This window comes from Mirounga angustirostris, unplaced genomic scaffold, assembly GCF_029215605.1.
Source record: "Mirounga angustirostris isolate CCGP_5_RB_7025 unplaced genomic scaffold, mMirAng1.0.hap1 SCAF_4, whole genome shotgun sequence".
NCBI lineage: Eukaryota > Metazoa > Chordata > Mammalia > Carnivora > Phocidae > Mirounga > Mirounga angustirostris.
The window spans coordinates 168359680-168376441 of NW_026991712.1; the positions used below are offsets into that span (position 1 = coordinate 168359680).

Genomic DNA, 16762 nt, shown 5'->3' on the forward strand with positions numbered 1-16762 from the left:
TTTTTTCCATAATACTACCTAAGTCAACCTGCCCTCGATGAGGAAAAGGAGGACTGAGCAGGAAAATGGGGGCTTTCGCAGCTTCCCTTGCCCATGTCATGATGTTACTCAGAGCCCAGTAGTTTCAGATCCTTAGCCACCTGCTGGGTGACATGAGCTACGTCTAATGGTAACTAATGTGGGAATAACAAAATCTACCTTATATAACTATCATGAAGATTCACAGAGATTCAAAAGGACTTCAAGATCTTCTTTTTTCTCTAAGTGGTACTTGAAGGCTGACGTCTTAGGCGCCCATTTACTGAGGAGGGTGATGTGGGGCCAGGTGCGGAGAGGGATCCTGTCTCACTAGCCTGGACTCATCCCCTGACTCAGGAACCTGGCAGACCGAGGCTGTGTTCAGTGAGGAAGCACTGATCAGCATTCCGAGTGACCTCCCTCTTCAGAGTGCTGCCACCCTGAGTGTCAATCCCTGCACGGCCTACAGGATGTTGATGGACTTTGAGCAGCTGCAGCCAGGTAGGAGCCCACAGGTGCTGGGAGCAAGCCGGGATCTCCTCACTGGGTTGGGACCCAAGTCCTGACCCCGAGACCATGGGAACTTACCAGTAAGGGGCTGAGAGGAAGACAGGCCCTGAACCTGGGTGAGTGTGTGGTGGTTGCTTTTGCTTTGTTAGCTTGGTTCCTAGAAAACATGCTGAAACCTCATGAGGAGAACACTCTGGATAACCGCTGAAGGATCGCATTCCCTAGAGCTTGGGATGGAATTCTGTCGTTCAGCAGAAACATGGAGCTGTGCTAAGCTCTGGGATACAAAGCCAGACAAGATAGACAGAGTGCCTGTGTTTTCAGTAAAATGCTGAACTTAGTAATTCCACTCAGCATTCATATGACACTTTCCAGTTCACATAAGTGCCTGTACATGCATTAAACCTTCAGAGCAGTGCAGTGAGGTTGGTATCATTGGTGGAGAGCTGAGGCCTCAGGCAGGTGAACCCAGCTTCACCTCTCACTGTGAACTGATCTCTCAGATCATCAGATGCATCACCCATAAGGTGGAGAGTAAGGGATTGTGAGGGTTAATGGAGACACTGCAGTGTGACGCTCAGCACAGTGCCTGGCACAGTGCAGTAACCCTGCACTACTTTATTATTCTTCCTGTTCAGAAATGAGGACACTGAGGTCCAGAGAAAGAAATTGCTTACGTGAGATCACTCAGCAAGGAAATGACAAAGCCAGGTGTTCTATTCGGGGTTCCCGGAAAGCAGAGCCTGAGATAAGGACTGAGGGTGGACAGTTCGCAGGGGAGGTGATCCCAGGAAGCAGGAGTGAGGGGATGGGGAGAGCGAGACGGAAGGAAGAAAAGCCAGGGAAGGCTGGTTACTACTGTGGGCGAGCAGGGCTCAGTCTTGCTGGGAGGGGGCCTCTCAAGACCCTCATGGAACCCACCTCACAATTAACCTTCCATTGACAGGAGGCTGGGTTCATCCCCATTGTTAGGAGGGTCACCGTGCACACTATGCATGTCCAGGGGCTAGAGAAATCGCCTAGTCTAGCCCTGCCATGCGGATGTTGAAACTGAAGCAGAGATGTTGGAGCACGATAAGCTTAGGTAGCCACTACTGCTCGAGGCTAAAAACCAGTCCCAGCTTCCCGCAAAGAGAAATGCAGTTCCTCACAGCTGTGCCAGAGCAGTCCTGGGAGCCTTTGGTGGAAAAAGCCAGCAGGTGACCAGGGACCTTTGCCCAAGTCTTGGTGCAGGAGGCGTTGTAGTTACCTGCATCTCATCCCCTCAGGCCACCTCTGCTTTGGGCCGCACCTGGACATCAGGGCATTCTGACACCACCCCACCTCAGGTGCCCATGGTGCATCTCCACTTGCCTGCCTCCGGGAAGGTGTGGCCTGGGCTAGATCAGTGTTATTCTAAATTGTCATACTGAGTCATAGTGAGAATTATGGTTTACATTGTAATCCAGTACATATACATGTGAGTATATATGTAATGGAAACCAAAGTTTCATGGAGCAGTATTTACCCTAACTATATGTGGTACACTATGTTCTTTTTAATTCTATTTTCTGGAATTTTAATTTTAAAAAATGCTGCTTGCAACCCACTAGGTTGATTTCATAACCCACTAATGGGTGACAATCTATGTGCTGACTCCTGGCTACAGAGAATGGGCATTCTTCTTCCAGGAACTCCCCTGTCTGTAGCCCCAGATCCCTGCATTTCAGATCACATTTCTGGATAACAGAGCACCTTCCTGGACACAATGGCATCTGAATAATGAGGAGCATCCTGATTGGTACTCCCAGGACTCCTGTCTCATGGGGAGAAAACTGAGGTCATGACCTGTCCCATGTTATGGTCTGTTACAGTCAGTGAGAAAGCTGGGACTCACACCAGGTCCATCTCATTGCAGAGTCCATGTTTTCCCCAGCATGCCACGCTGCCTCCCCCGTTGGCAGCTTCCAAAGCCAGGCCTGGGCTTTGACCACAGACTACCTGTAGGACCCGGTTTCTGGGGCTGCGGGTTTCTCCAGCACAGCTGTAAACCCGTTTCAAGGCAGTGTGCTTGTACTAAGCAGCACAAAGGGGAAATAAAGCATGGCCGTGCCCTCAGGAAGCTCCAGGCTTCAGGCTCTTGCTAGAAATGGACCTATCCACAGCCAAGTGTAAGATTGGGCACACCACCTGCAGAGCACTGGGGAAACACGCACAGGGAAGATGGGAAGGAAGCCATGCCTGAGCTGCGCTTCAAAGGGTATGTGGGATTTCAAAACGAAGGAGGAGAGAAAGAGGGAAACATTGCAAACCATGGAAATAACCTAAGCAGAGATTTGAGGACATAAAAATCAGGAGAATAATGAACGATATAAAATCATTTACACAGTGGGGTCTAAATTACGTACAGTGTGGACTCTTGAGTTGCCAAGTCCTGGGAGGCACCATGGGTGTTGTGGAATTTTGGGGGGCATTGGGAGAAGAGTAAGTTACAGGTCTGAGAAGGCTCAGCAGCCAGGTCCTGGGTCATTTTGAGCCTGAGGACTCCCCTCTCTTGCCCTATAATAGGATCCCAGGCAGGGAGCGCTTGACCTGTTACAGGTCTCTAGGGCTTAACTTGGATTTCTTCCTGGCCTCACAGGAGACTGTGTCATCCAGAATGCGTCCAACAGTGGAGTGGGGCAAGCAGTCATCCAGATCGCCGCGGCCCTGGGCCTGAGGACCGTCAATGTGGTCCGAGACAGGTGTGTGGGGAGACGTGATCCCAGTGCTCGCGACCTGGGCCTTCCCCCCAACCCCCCGGCATCCCTGCAGGCGCCCCCATCTCCACCAGAGGGCGCCCGTGCATAAGCAGTCCTCCTCCGCGGCGGACGCACACCACTGACCGTTGTCAGCTGCCCGAAAGGAGGCCCAGGCGGCCTCTGGCTGTAGGATGAGCGACATCCCAAATGTAAAGGGAGAGCAGGAAGGCGGTGGGCCCGCCCTTGCTGAAGACTTTTTGAGAGTTTTTGAGACTCTTGTGATAACCCATGATCTCAAAGCCCCAGTTCATATTTGGGAATGCCTGAAGCTGTGTTATTCCTACTGTGAACGTCGAACCCAGGGGTCTTTCTCCCCTAGCGTCTGTGTGGCACTTTGAACGGCTCTAACTAGGGATGTGAAGGAGATGGGGTAGGCTTGGCATCTCTGTTTTACAGTGAGGAAACAAGTTTCAGAGAAAGGAAGACACAGCAAGTCAGTAACAGACTTAGCTCCCGGGCTCGTGCTCTTTCCACCATACCATCCAGGTGCCTTAAGCCTCACTGTCAGTGAATGTGGCTACATCTGTCATGGAAGTCCAGTCTTTGGAGGAGAACTGACGTTTACTTCCCTTCCCTGTCCCTTCAGTTGTGTTAACAAAAATTACTGTTTGCCTTGGCCAAAGAGGCCCAGAGCCATTCATGGGCTGGAGTGTGTTTGCACAACACCCTGAAGAGCCCCTTGAAAAGCGTGGGGGGTAGGAAATGAAGCTTGTTGTTTTGGTAGACAAAGTCAGGACGTGAAATGTCTTCTCCCTGGGCCAGATGGTTTCTCGTACCTTTGAACTGGCAAGGACTGTAGAAATCACCCCATAATACGACTGAGGGAACCAAGGCCTGGAGGTGTTGGAAGTGTGATGAAATCAGGTAGCCAGCCCCTACATAAGGCCTGGCTTACACTCAACCCCAGCTTCCCACAAAGAGATACTCGTGTTCTCACAGCTGTGGCGGAGGGGTCTTACGAGCCTATAGTAGAGAAAGCCAGTAGGTGTGACCAAGGGCCATGGATTGTGTTTGGTTTCCAGACCTGACCTCCAGAAGCTGACTGACAGACTGAAGAGTCTAGGGGCTGAGCATGTTCTCACAGAAGAGGAGCTAAGAAAGCATGAGATGAAAAACTTCTTTAAGGTACCTAGGATGAGGGGCAGTGTGTCTTCATTCCATGCTCATCTCCCTGGAGAAAGCTGACCTGCTAGAAAGGCTGGGACTGGCCCAGCTCCTCTCCAAATCCTCTTTTTGTCTCTTTGTGGAAGAATAAAGCCCATTCCCTCAGCTAGGGGACAGCATGCATTAAGGGCCCAGGTGCTGTGAGGGAGGCAAGAGAGACAAAGTTCAAAAAACCCTGGATGATGTGTAGGTTTGAATATTTGTAGTGCGTCACCGCAGCCCTCACAGCCAATGTGACTCTCCGAGCTGGGAGAGGACCTAGGGAACCTGAGGCACAGGGAGAGAAGAGAAAGTATTTCTGAAGCACCCTCCTTATATTGTATCTGATTAATCCCCACAAAAGTTCTACAAAGTAGGTGCTATCTCTTTTCCAGGTGAGAAAACCAAGACTCAAAACAGATCAAGGATTTCACCAAGGGCAGACAGTTACAAATGGTGGAGTCAGGGCTCTATGAACTCACAGCCTCTTAACCTTCCAGAACCTCCACCCCCAGCACACCCAGTAGGTGACCAGACCACATCTCAGCCTCCTTCCTCTGAACCCTGGAGTGACCAAACACACACACTCTTTTGAGAACACATGCCTCTTAAGAACGTTTCTGAAGCAGGAGATCAACACCTCCAACGTGAGCTGAGTTGTAAGTGCAGAGAAGAGGTGTACTCGGGACCTGAAGTCCTTCAAAAAGGAACATAGACGCCCACCATCTGTTCTTTCCCAGAGACAAGTTTTGAACAAAATTCCAAAACAGATAACAGGATTAAGTTGATAAAGCAAAGGTCCTCCTTGGGCCGAGTTTGAAGGCACGAACATCCCATTTTCTTCACCCCCTCCCTCTGACACAGCGCTTGGGCCAGGGGGGCACTGTTTGTAGCAAGCTTCCGCCCCGCCCCCCGCCCCCCGCCCCCCCCCCCCCCCCCCCCGGTGTTCAGTGGCAGCTCCCTCACTGCAGGTTCCTTATTTTCCAGGACATGCCCCCGCCGCGGCTCGCTCTCAACTGTGTTGGCGGGAAAAGCTCCACAGAGCTGCTGCGACACTTAGCGTAAGTCCCTCAGCCCAAGTCCCTCAGCCCCGCAGGCCCAGTTGGCCAGAGCTCTCCAGGCCTGTAGCTGGGAGGACTGTCAAGTGACCAAGTCCCAGTGGCCAGTGCGAGTCAGCATAACCCTGAGCAGGAAACTGGGACCACAGTCCTGTCCTAGTTATCCCGGCACTTCCTTTCCCAACCTCCTCCTCTAGAGATGACCCAGAGAACCGTCCGCTTTGTTTCTCCAAGGGACCCCGGAAGGAGAGCTTTCTGTGAGAGGAGAATATTTAAGGATTCATAACCGAGGGGGCATCTTAAGAAGTCCCTTGGTCCTAGCTTGTTAGCTTTTAAATTTCTTACTAGTTTTTATTTATTTATTTATTTTTAAGATTTTATTTATTTGACAGAGAGACACAGCGAGAGAGGGAACACAAGCAGGGGGAGTGGGAGAGGGAGAAGCAGGCTTCCCGCGCAGCAGGGAGCCAGACGTGGGGCTCGATCCCAGGACCCTGGGATCATGACCTGAGCCGAAGGCAGACTCTTAACAACTGAGCCACCCAGGCACCCCTCTTACTAGTTTTTAAAAATAGATTCTAAGTTTAGAGGTAAAATTGTTGGTGCTCTTACAAAACATTTTGAAAGCATGTACAGGTACAAAGGATGGGGCGCCTGACTGGCTCAGTTGGTGGAGCATGCAACTCTTGACCTCAGGGTTGTAAGTTCAAGCCCCACGTGGGGTGTGGAGATTACTTAAAAAATAAAATCTTTAAAAAAAAAGTACAAAGGAAAAATTAAGCACAAAAGTTACCTATCATCCCACAACCAAGGGGGATAAACATTGTTGACAATATTAACAGTGCATGTCCTCCCCTTGTTTTCTCTGTTAACATGAATTTCTTGAGCTGAGGGGCACCTGAAAGGATACTTTCCAACTAAAGCAGGAATCCCCTCAACATTAGTTGACACATACTTGCTAGCACTCGCTAGCTACGGGGTACAGAGATGGCTGAGACACTGAGGGAACTCTCTAGAATTCACAGGCTAGATGGGAAGATGGGTCATGTGGTCAAAGAGCTGTGATAGCCATCACTGGGCATTTACCTGTGCACCAGACTGTGCAGAGTGCTCGACTCATCCCCCATGACCACGCAGGCCAGGGATACTGTTCCCATCCCCATTTACCCAAGGCCTGAAAGGGTAATTACCTCACCCCAAGGTCTGGGAAGTGGGAGAGCCAGGCTTAACCCCAAGTTACTGGGAATCCTGAGCACACCCCCTCCGCCTGAGTCCAGGGGGCCCCAGGGCAGCCTGCCATCCCCACAGCACTCACTGTAGGAGGAGGCCCTGGAGGTGCCAAGTCCCAGCTGTGCTACTTACTATCTGTGGGCCCGTGGGAAGTTAGACAATACAGGAGAAGTGCTCCAGGCCTCAGTCTCCTCGTACAGATTAGAAGGTTAGTCCGAGGACACTGAGGTGATGCAGAAATCGCTACACAGGTGAGAGGTGGCCTTCAGTTTTCTCATTGTAAAGCCAGAGTGACAGAAGTGCTCCCCTGGGGTTATGGGGAGGCTTCACCAAGCCAGTGCACCTGGAAATGCTCAGATCTGTGCCCAGCACCCAGAAAATGCCTAGTGAACGTTAGCCATTCTGATTAGAACAAGTGTAGTACGGGGCGGGGGGGGGCTTGATCCCCCCAGGATCTACTTTCTGGAACAGGTGTCAGCTGAAGGGAGCTTAAGACCAAACTACCCACCAGCCTCCCAGACAAAGAATCACCTGCCTCACACCGCAGCTTCTTCCATTCTGTAGTTCACAAAGCACCCCCCACTCACCTGCCATCATCCTTGATCAGCAAACTCCTAAAAGAGCCAGGGAGTGGGGAGGGGAACACAGGTTAAGTTGAGCATGGGAAGTCCTAGCTTATTCATTTTTAAAAAACTATTCGAGCCTCTCCTGTTTAACTGCTGGGGTGGGGGTGGGTGTCAGAGGGCAGGGCCTGGCCAGGCCCCTCCTGCAGTGAGAGGGCAGTCGCCCACTGTCCTCTACCCCAGCCATACCATTCCTTATGTGTATAGCCACCTCATCTCGCTGCTCCTTCGAGTAAGCGTGGACAGGTGAAGAGCAGAGGTCTGCACCAATGTCTGCACTGCCTAAGGCCACACATCTAAGAGTGGAGGGTAGCCAGGACTAACCTCGCGGGGCTTGGGCTTTCCTCAGCAGAGCACGCTTCTTTGCAACACTTCATCCAAGCCCAACTGGGTGGTTAGATCAGTGAGTTCCCAACTCTGGCTCAACATCCATGTCATCTGGCAGGGGTGTTTTGTCAGTTGGCTTGAATAGAGATCCTTGCTTCCTGATTCCTTAGGTCTGGGTCGGACCTCGGAGTCTGCAGTTTTTGAAACCTTCCCAAGGTTTCTAAGAGCAAGATTCAGGGACCAGGATTGGAATAGAAGTGTTCTGGCAGGTTTGAGAAGGGGTCTGTCTCTGCCTGCACCCACTCTGTTCTCTCTGGACTCTTCAGGCCTGGGGGAACCATGGTGACCTACGGGGGAATGGCCAAGCAGCCCGTCATAGCCTCTGTGGTAAGCTGGTGGGGGAGGCAGGCATGGACACAGGCCTGGACACCATAGTTGTCCAGACCCACAGGTGCCCTTGTCCCTGGACAGAGTCTGTCCCTCAAGCAGCGCCTGAAATGCTTGCCCTCAGAGCCCCAGTTCATCCTTCTTGTGTCCACAGAGCCAGCTCATTTTTAAGGATCTCAAACTTCGAGGCTTTTGGTTGTCCCAGTGGAAGAAGGACCACAGTCCAGGTGAGTGGATGATGGCCCCATTGCCAAGGGCCACACGAGAGGGCAGTGCCTACTGCAGAAGTGACCCGCCATCCTGAGGCCTGGAGGGGTGATGGGCTCCCCAGTGCCATGACAGGTTAGAGGAAAATAGCCTCTAGCCACAGTTGCAGTCAGCAAATAGGTACTGGGCTCGAGGGAGCTGGTCCTGGGGGTGGCAGCAGTGAGCAAGGCTGCCCCTGGGGAAGACTGCCAGGTACAGAGAACAAACTCTGGAGCCAGCCTGCCTGGGTTCAAATCCTGCTCCCACCATCACTGGGGATAGGTTTACCCAGCCTAGCCATGGGACCTGGACAAGTTACTTAACTTCTGTCTCAGTTTAAATATCATAGTTGTCTAGATATTGTTAGCCTTTGATTGAGGAGGAAACTGAGGTTCAGAGTGGTTAGGTAGCTTGCCCAGTCTCCCCACGTAGGGAGTGATGCAGCCACAATGTAAACTCGTCTCTTTGACTCCAGAACCTGAGCCAGTACACCATCCTTCCCCTCCTGGAGGACTGGCTGCCCAGAGTGTGACCCCCCCCCCCCCCCGCCCCACGCTGAGACTGAAGAAGCACATGGAGTCATTCAAGTGAAGGGGAGGAAAGTGGTGGCATCAGTGGCATGTTTCAGGCCAGAAAAGTAGCCTGTGCAAAAGGCCATCATAGAGAGTGGGGACCTAGACAGATAGGTTGTGACCAGATTATGAAAGGTTTTACAACCCTTCTTAAGGAGCTCAGACTCTATCTTAAAGGCAAGGGAAGAGCCACCGAAGCATCCTAAACAGGGGACATGATTAGATTTGAATGTTGCATGAATTGATGTCTATGAAAAACCACTTCTCATCTTCCTGGACCATAGAGGGGGACAGGCCCTGGGAGGGGATGCTGGGGACCTCAACTTGTGGGGTTCTAAGGGAGTCCTGAGCTCTTTCCCTGGGCAAAGCTCATCAGTTCCACATCAGCTGGCATGCCAGGCACACCCACCCCCTCCCTGTGCCTCTTCTAGCTGCCCTGCCTCAAAGTACTCCTGCCACTCCCACCATTCAGGACTCTCGGTTACACCCAAGTCAGGTTCTGTGGGTCTGAGCCCTCTTAGCCACCACTCTGCCTGCCCCTCAGTCCTGGGGCCACTCCCCCACGCTCCTCTGTCCTACCCCCCCAGGGACCAGGCCGCCCCCACAGCTTCCCTATCCCTGGTCAAGCCTGGGCTCTCGAGGCTTTCCTAGAGTTTAGCGTCAGCTCCTGCCACTGGGGGTGGCCCATGGTCTGTCTTGCCATGCCCTGCCGCTGCACCTCTGTCTGACTTCCTCAACTTCCCACAGCCCAGTTCAAGGAGCTGATCGTCACGCTGTGTGGTCTCATCAGCCGGGGCCAGCTCACAGCCCCCGCCTGCTCCGAGGTCCCACTGCAGGACTACCAGCGTGCCTTGGAAGCCTCAGTGCAGCCCTTCGTGTCTTCAAAGCAGATTCTCACCATGTGCTAATCGCAGAGGAGCTGGAGCGAGGTGGGAGGGGAGATGGATCGGCAGGACTGGTTTCTGGTGCCTCTGTCAGGGCCCTCTCAGCCTTCCCGAGGCTGCCCTCTCCTCACTGTCACTTCCGACTGGGAGGGTCGTGAAGCCAGCTAAGGCTTTCCCCAGGGCCAGCCCCAGGGTATCTAATAAAGTGAACTTCCTAAAAACACATACAAACCCATAGAAGTCATCCCTGGCAAGAAGGACCCTCATTGTGCACCTGCCATTCCCCAGCACTAAGAAGACCCCTTACCCGTCCTCTACTTGTCCCCCAGTGATGATTTCCTGACGACCCTGAAACAAAGCAAGGGTAGGCACTGGCAGGTACAAAAGCCAGTAGGATGCAGTCTCCACCCTCAGGCTCTCCACAGGGGAGCAAAAAAGGAACGTTTGACTCATTCTGTGTAGTATGTGGCTCAGTCTGGGGCAGGAGGAGGATCAGCTACATAGGAGAGTGAATGCCAGGCTGAGGAGCCAAGGAAATGGGGTCTCAGCTGGCTGGACCACCCTATGGAATGCCTGTTCTAACTGGGGAGATGGTTGTTACACCAGTGCTTCTCAGCCTGAAGTCATTTTACCCCCAGGGGATGTTTGACAGTGTCTGGAGACATTTTTCATCATAAGTGAGAGGATGCTATTGGCATCTAGTGGGTAGAGGCCAGTGATGCTGCTCAAACATCCTGTGGTGCACAGAACAGCCTTCCTCAGCATAGAATTACCCAGCCCAGAATGTCCATCGTGCCTGGGTTGGGAAAACCAGCATTAAGCTAAGAGTCCCAAAACAACTGCCATGGTGATTCATGGGCTTAAACATGTGGAAGTGCTCTGAGGCCATCACTGATCAGGGGCTTGTCCTAGGCCTGTGGTCAGGGGAACCTTCCTGACATGAAGCTTGAAAGTGGGCTCTGAAAATGAATAGTTTTATTCAGACAAAGAGAGTTTGACATTATGTGACTTTTTGGTGTTTGCCTAATGAGCTACTCACCCAGAGCAAAAAACTAGAGACTTTGGAATGTATTTACTGGATACCTAGTATGTGCCTAAGGCTAGGAATGCTGGTGGTGGGGGAGGGGGGCCTGGCCCTCTAGTTCCTTAGCCCAGAGCAGGGGACAGACCTTCCCAGTATACTAATGAGGCCACTGACTCAGGTGTTCAGAGGGCCATGGGGACATAGCAGTTCTGCCTGAGGGTTTGAAGGAAGGCTTCATGGAGGAGGTGTCATCCACAGCAAATCTTGAAGGCCAAGCAGGAAAGCATGTACCAAGCAAAACCAACAGCATATGTGAGAATTTGGAGGGCTGGGAGCCTGGCTCTGCTGCCTGAGACGGGAGAGTGTGAGGACTGAGGTGGGAGCTGTGAGCAGAGGTCAGAGCAAGAAGATTCGAGAAGTCAGCACTTACCCTTCAGAGCGGGGGAGGCACAGAGGGATTTTCAGCAGCAGAGTGATGTGGGAAAACTGGCTCAGAAAGCCAGAGTGCACTCAGGCTTAGCTGCACGAAAACATGTATGCAGGCCCCCAGCATAATACTCTTGCCTTTGGGAGCATCTTCTGTGTCCTCTGGAGAAAAGGACTTAGCTTCAGCCCAGGGTTGGGGAAGGTCTGCAGGTGTCTTCTGGATAAGAGTTGCTACCTTTTGCACCTAGGCTCAAGATCAGCCCCAACCTGCCCAGGTCCCTCCTGTCCCCTGTCCTCTATCCTTGAGGTTAGTGGGACAGCTGACTTGTACAGATGGTCAACATGGGCTAGTGAAAAAAGCCTGAGAGGGTGAGAGAGGCTGCCCAAAGGCTACAGGAGTGAACAGTTAAGTTTAGGTTCTTTGGGGGGAGTCCACAATGTCGGGCTTAGGGGGAGTAATGAGCCTGCAGCCATGGGGAGAGAGCAGCCCCTGGTACAGACTCAGAGGAGGCAGACTGGAAGGAGGAAGGTTCATAACACCATGGTTAGAGACCCCATGGAGGGATGTGCAAAATGTCCTGAGAACAGTAGCTCTAGGGGTCTGGAGATGACATTTGGGCTGTGCTTTAAAGGATGATTATAGTTTTCTCAGGCAGGGAAGGGAGACAACCATAAACTAAGGGACCAGATTAAGCTAAGTTATAGAAGCAGGACATTTATGTTAGAATCTTCTCATTTCCCCCAAATATCCATTCTCTTTCTGAGAATTAATGCTGACAACTTTTAGGTCAGCATATGGTAGGCTGGAATAAACAGTTTTCCTGCCTTCCTTGCAGCAGACAGGTCTGTCCCTTGTCATGCATACAGAGGTGGTAGGTGTCAATTTCTTAAGAACCTCTTTAAAATATAGCTGGCATCCATCCTGTACCTTTTTCTTCCCTTTCCACCTTCCTCCTGGCTGGGACACAGACCAGATTCCTGGAATTTGCACAGCCATCTTTGACCATGTTAAGAATGGGTCAGTGACAAGATCCAAGAAGCGTGGGTCCTGGTCACCCAGATGCCCCAACTGCCCACCTCAGGATTTGTTTTACATGAGAAAGAAGCTTCTATGTTGTTTAGGTTCCTAGTATTTGGGCTTTCTCTGAACCTAATTATAACTGATACATATTCTCTGATTTAATTTATATTGAAATCATCCAAGCTAAAGCTGAAAAAGTGAATTGTGGCAGTTTAGGATTCCCCAATAAGGAATTTGAACTTTATCCTATCGGCAGTAGGGAACAAAAGATTTCTGAGCCAGAAGATGAGAACTGTGCTTTGGGGGAAAAAAAATTCCTCTGGCAGCAGGTTAGGGGACAGTTGGGAGAAGGGAGGCACTAAAAGAAGAGATAACATCAGAAATTCCCAGGTTTCTGAATTTCAAATAAGGAAAATCCCCTGAAACTTCAAAGACCAAATGGGGATTACCAACATTGCAGAGGCCAGCACAGAGAGGAGACTGTGACAAGACCATAGAAAGAATCGAAGCTCAAATGGATCATCTCTTTGCACACTTTAAAAGTACGGGAGGCTATTTTTCATTTTCAGGCTGAATAATTTCTCTGTAGAGTGGGGACAGCTCTTCAGGCCCACTAAGTAAACAGAATCCTTTTTAAATGGTTGGAGGAGGAACCTTGGGCTCCAGGAGACTGAAAGAAGACAAACAGGCATTACCTCCTAAACCAAAGCTCAAGCACACCTGACGCCCCAAGGCTTCATGACTCTGGTGCTCCCTGATTGGTGTCTTCTGGGAGCATCCACCGTGCAACTACCTACAGCCACTGCCATAATACTGATGACTGCTTTGTGTCTTGGGAGATGAGATAAGTAAGCCTGCTCTCCTCAGGGAAAGACTTGAGACCCAGAAGAAGGTTCTTGCATTCATCTGTGTGTGGCAGGCATGCCTGTCCTTATGCCTGGAAGCTCTTGACTGCACCTACCAGCTTCATACTTGTTGGTAGGCACTGTGCCCTGGGTAGGACACTGGGCCCAGCCAGAGCAGCTGGAAATGGTAAAGAAGAGACGCAGGCCTGGGGCAGCATCTGCCTGCATTTGCAGGCAGGAAAATCCTGGGAAGACAGCAGAGCTGACCTAAAGGTAAGGAGACGTTCACACTCCCTGAAAGAAAAGTAAGCTTGCCCTATGCCCCTAACCCTTTGCAGTATATAAGCCCTTTTACCCATATCTCCATTTGATTTTTACAACTTCCCTGTATCATTGAGATTTTAATTAATATCATAACTTTACAGAAGAGGAAGACACCAAGAGAGGCGAAGTGAGTTGCTCAAGGTCACAGAGCAGGCAGCAAGCAGATTTGGCACAAGAAGCCAGCTCCCCTGACCCTGTCTCGTCACCCTACCAGTCAATCCTGATTTTTTTTGGCCCCACAATTGGCCTTGTGCTCCCTCTTTGGACTCCTTGATTTTGTTCAGTGATAATTAGCATGTCAATCAGAAGAGAGTTCAAATTTCCCTGAGTCTGTGTCTCATGGGGAGGCAAGAAAAAGGAGAATCAGGAGGGCATTGAAGTAATTCAGGTAAGAGATCATTTGTTTATTCACTTAATATTTTGAACACCCACTATGTGAAAATCACTGTTATAGGTGTTAGGGATACAGTAGGAGACAAAAAACATGGCCCCTGATACCAGAGAGCTTACATTCTAGTAGAAGAGAAAGACCATGAATAAGTGAAGAAATAAACAAGGCAATTACAGAGTGTGGTAGATGCTGTGAAAGAAAAAATACAGTGATATCACAGTGGTGGGATACTTGAGATAAGGAGGGTAAGGAATGTCTGAGGCCTGAATAAGGAGCCAACCATATTGCAAAGGGAACAGCACAGTTAAAAGCCCTGACGTATGAACGATATGACAAGGCCTGCACTAGCTTAGTAAGTGGGAGTGAAGTGGATGGATTTGGCAACATTTAGAAGGAAGAATCAACAGGACAGACTAGATGTGGCGGTTGAAGGTTGAACTTTAGCACTTTGCTGGATGGAAGGTGCCACTCCCTGAATTAGGAAGCTCTGAAGGAGGAGCAGGATTTAGAGACAGGCATTTCCCCAATGCAGGGCTTTCATTCCCATCTGTGTAACAGGTTGATCAGACTATAGGACAACCAAGGTTAGAACCATTCTTAAGAATATTATGATCCTCATACTACTAAATTCCAAATGGATCAAAGATTGCAATATAAAAATAAGTCCTAAAAATAACAGAATAAACCATGGGAGGTGTTTTTCTTTTTAAACCTCAAAGTGAGAAAAACTACAACACAAAATCTTGAATCAAAGAAAAATAAAGGATGGATAAATTTGACCCCATAAATATCTTACGTTTTTGCATAGCAGAGAACACTCTGGGCAAAGTCAAAAGTCAAACTGGGAAAAAATATTTGCAACTCATCTAACAACTGATTTCCCTAATATATAGTGAGCTCCTATGAATCAATAAGAAAATGGGCAAAGGGGGAGCCTGGGTGGCTCAGTCAGTTAAACATCCAATTCTTGGTTCCAGCTCAGGTCATGATCTGGGGTAGTGAGATAGAGCTGAGTCCTGCATCAGGCTCCGAACTCAGCAGGGAGTCTGCTTGAGATTTTCTCCCTCTGCGCCTCACCGACCCCGCCCCCCCCATCAGCTCTTGCATTCTCTCTCTCAAATAAATAACTCTAAAAGAGGGGAGCACCTGGAGCGCTCAGAGTGTTGAATGGCCGACTGACTTTTGGCTCAGGGTCCTGGGATCAAGCCCAGGCTCTGCGCTCAGCAGGGGGTCTGCTTGAGAATTCTGTCTCCCTCTCCATGCCCGCCTCACACGTCCTCTCTCTCTCTCTCAAATAAATAAATCTTTTTAAAATTTAAAAAAAAAATGATTAAAGGATATAAGCAGACACATAAAGTATGTGTCTCTTAAATAAATGAAATGAGGCTCACTCCACTCAAAATAAGATAAATGCAAATTAAACTACCCCAAGATAGCATTTTTCAGCTATCAGACTGACAAAGGATCATAAAATTTGATCACATGGTGTTGATGATGAGATGGAGAAACAGGTACTTATGGAAGAGAATTGAGCAATATCTATCCAAACAATACTTGCCCCCTTTGAGCCAACTATCCTACTTCTAGGAATAGATCCTACATATATGTATATACAACGTTATTCATTGCAGCAGTTATAACAAATAGTTTGAACCTATCTCAATATCCTTCACTAGGGCACTGATTAAATAAATTGTGTATAATGGTATTTTATAAGCCATAAAAATACTCCTGAGGAAGCTCCTTTTGTACTGATGGAATGACTTTCAAAATACAGTAAGCACAAAACTGTACGTAGAGTACACTACTATTGCTTTATTTGTGTAAAATGCCTCCCAAAGGACATTTAAGAAACTGGTTACATTGCCTGCCTCTGGGGAGGGTAACGAGGTGGCCAGAGGACAGAGATGGGAAGACTTTTCACTGTATCATTTGAACCAGTTAATGAGTTATCCTTTCAAAATATAATTTTAAGGGGTGCCTGGGTGGGTCAGTCTGTTAAGCGTCTCCCTTCTGCTCAAATCATGATCTCAGGGTCATGGATGGAGCCCTGCCTTGGGCTCCCTGCTCAGCGGGGAGTCTGTTTCCTCCCTCTATCCCTTCCCCCACTTGTGCTTCCTCTCTTTCTCTCAAATGTTTTTTTAAATAAATATATATATAATTTAAAAAATAAAAACAGCAAACAAAACTCCTTTGTGGTTCTAGGTAAATTGAGTTAGTGAGAGGGGAACCAATATTTGAGTTCCTACCTCGGTCCAGATACTGTTCCAAGCACTATATTCTTCCATATATACTACCCCATTTAGTTACCCAGCTAGTCTATTGAAATGGGATAAATTATTCTAATTTTGCAGTAGAAAATAAACTGACCAAGTAATTTAGTGTCAAGCCTAATCTAGCTCCAAAACTCCAGCCTTCTCCACTTTCCACACTGCTTCTATTGAAGCAACTTGTCCTATTTTTAAAAATAATATTGGTAAAAGGCGAAAATCATATGGGCACTTGCGATGTGCTGGGAACAGTACTAAGTGACGTATCTATTCTCATGTATAATTCTCCAGTGGACTCTGGAAGGTTGGAATTTCTAGCTCCCTTATACCGAGAAGACAAACGGGGCTTAGAGAGATGGCGCGTAATGGGCCCAAGGTCACGGATACAAAGACGGATAGAAGCCAGACTTAACTCCAAAGCTGCTCAGAAGTCGAAACCACTCCCGGCGCAAAGGACAAAAGCAGGAACGTTCGCTGGGCGGAGACAGTTGCCGGCACTTCCGGGGGGAGGAGCGAAGCCACCCGGCTGCGAAAGCGGCGCCGTCCAAGCCACAGCGAACTCGCGAGAGGACGTGCGGAAGGGGGGGGAGGCTTCCCCCACGCCGCCAGCACGGCCTGTCGATCACCTGGCCCCGCCCCACGCCGGCGCGCCCCGGGGCAAGCCCCGCCCCCACTCCTGGCCG

The 16762-nt window shown here is 49.8% G+C and overlaps 1 protein-coding gene across 4 annotated transcripts in view; it reads left to right on the top strand.

Annotated features, from left to right (window-relative positions):
• The window catches only part of MECR (mitochondrial trans-2-enoyl-CoA reductase), a 29471-nt gene extending 19470 nt beyond the window's left edge, over positions 1–10001 (top strand). For 3 of the 4 annotated variants that reach the window (XM_064589646.1, XM_064589648.1, XM_064589649.1), the window contains 7 exons: positions 376–519; positions 3149–3251; positions 4331–4433; positions 5439–5512; positions 8016–8076; positions 8231–8303; positions 9642–10001. In XM_064589646.1, coding sequence (XP_064445716.1) covers positions 376–519; positions 3149–3251; positions 4331–4433; positions 5439–5512; positions 8016–8076; positions 8231–8303; positions 9642–9802 — 719 coding nt within the window. In that variant the 3' untranslated portion in view covers positions 9803–10001. The remainder of the gene's footprint in view (positions 1–375; positions 520–3148; positions 3252–4330; positions 4434–5438; positions 5513–8015; positions 8077–8230; positions 8304–9641) is intronic. The other variant, XM_064589647.1, reaches the window with a different exon arrangement.
• The last annotated feature ends 6761 nt before the right edge of the window (positions 10002–16762 follow it).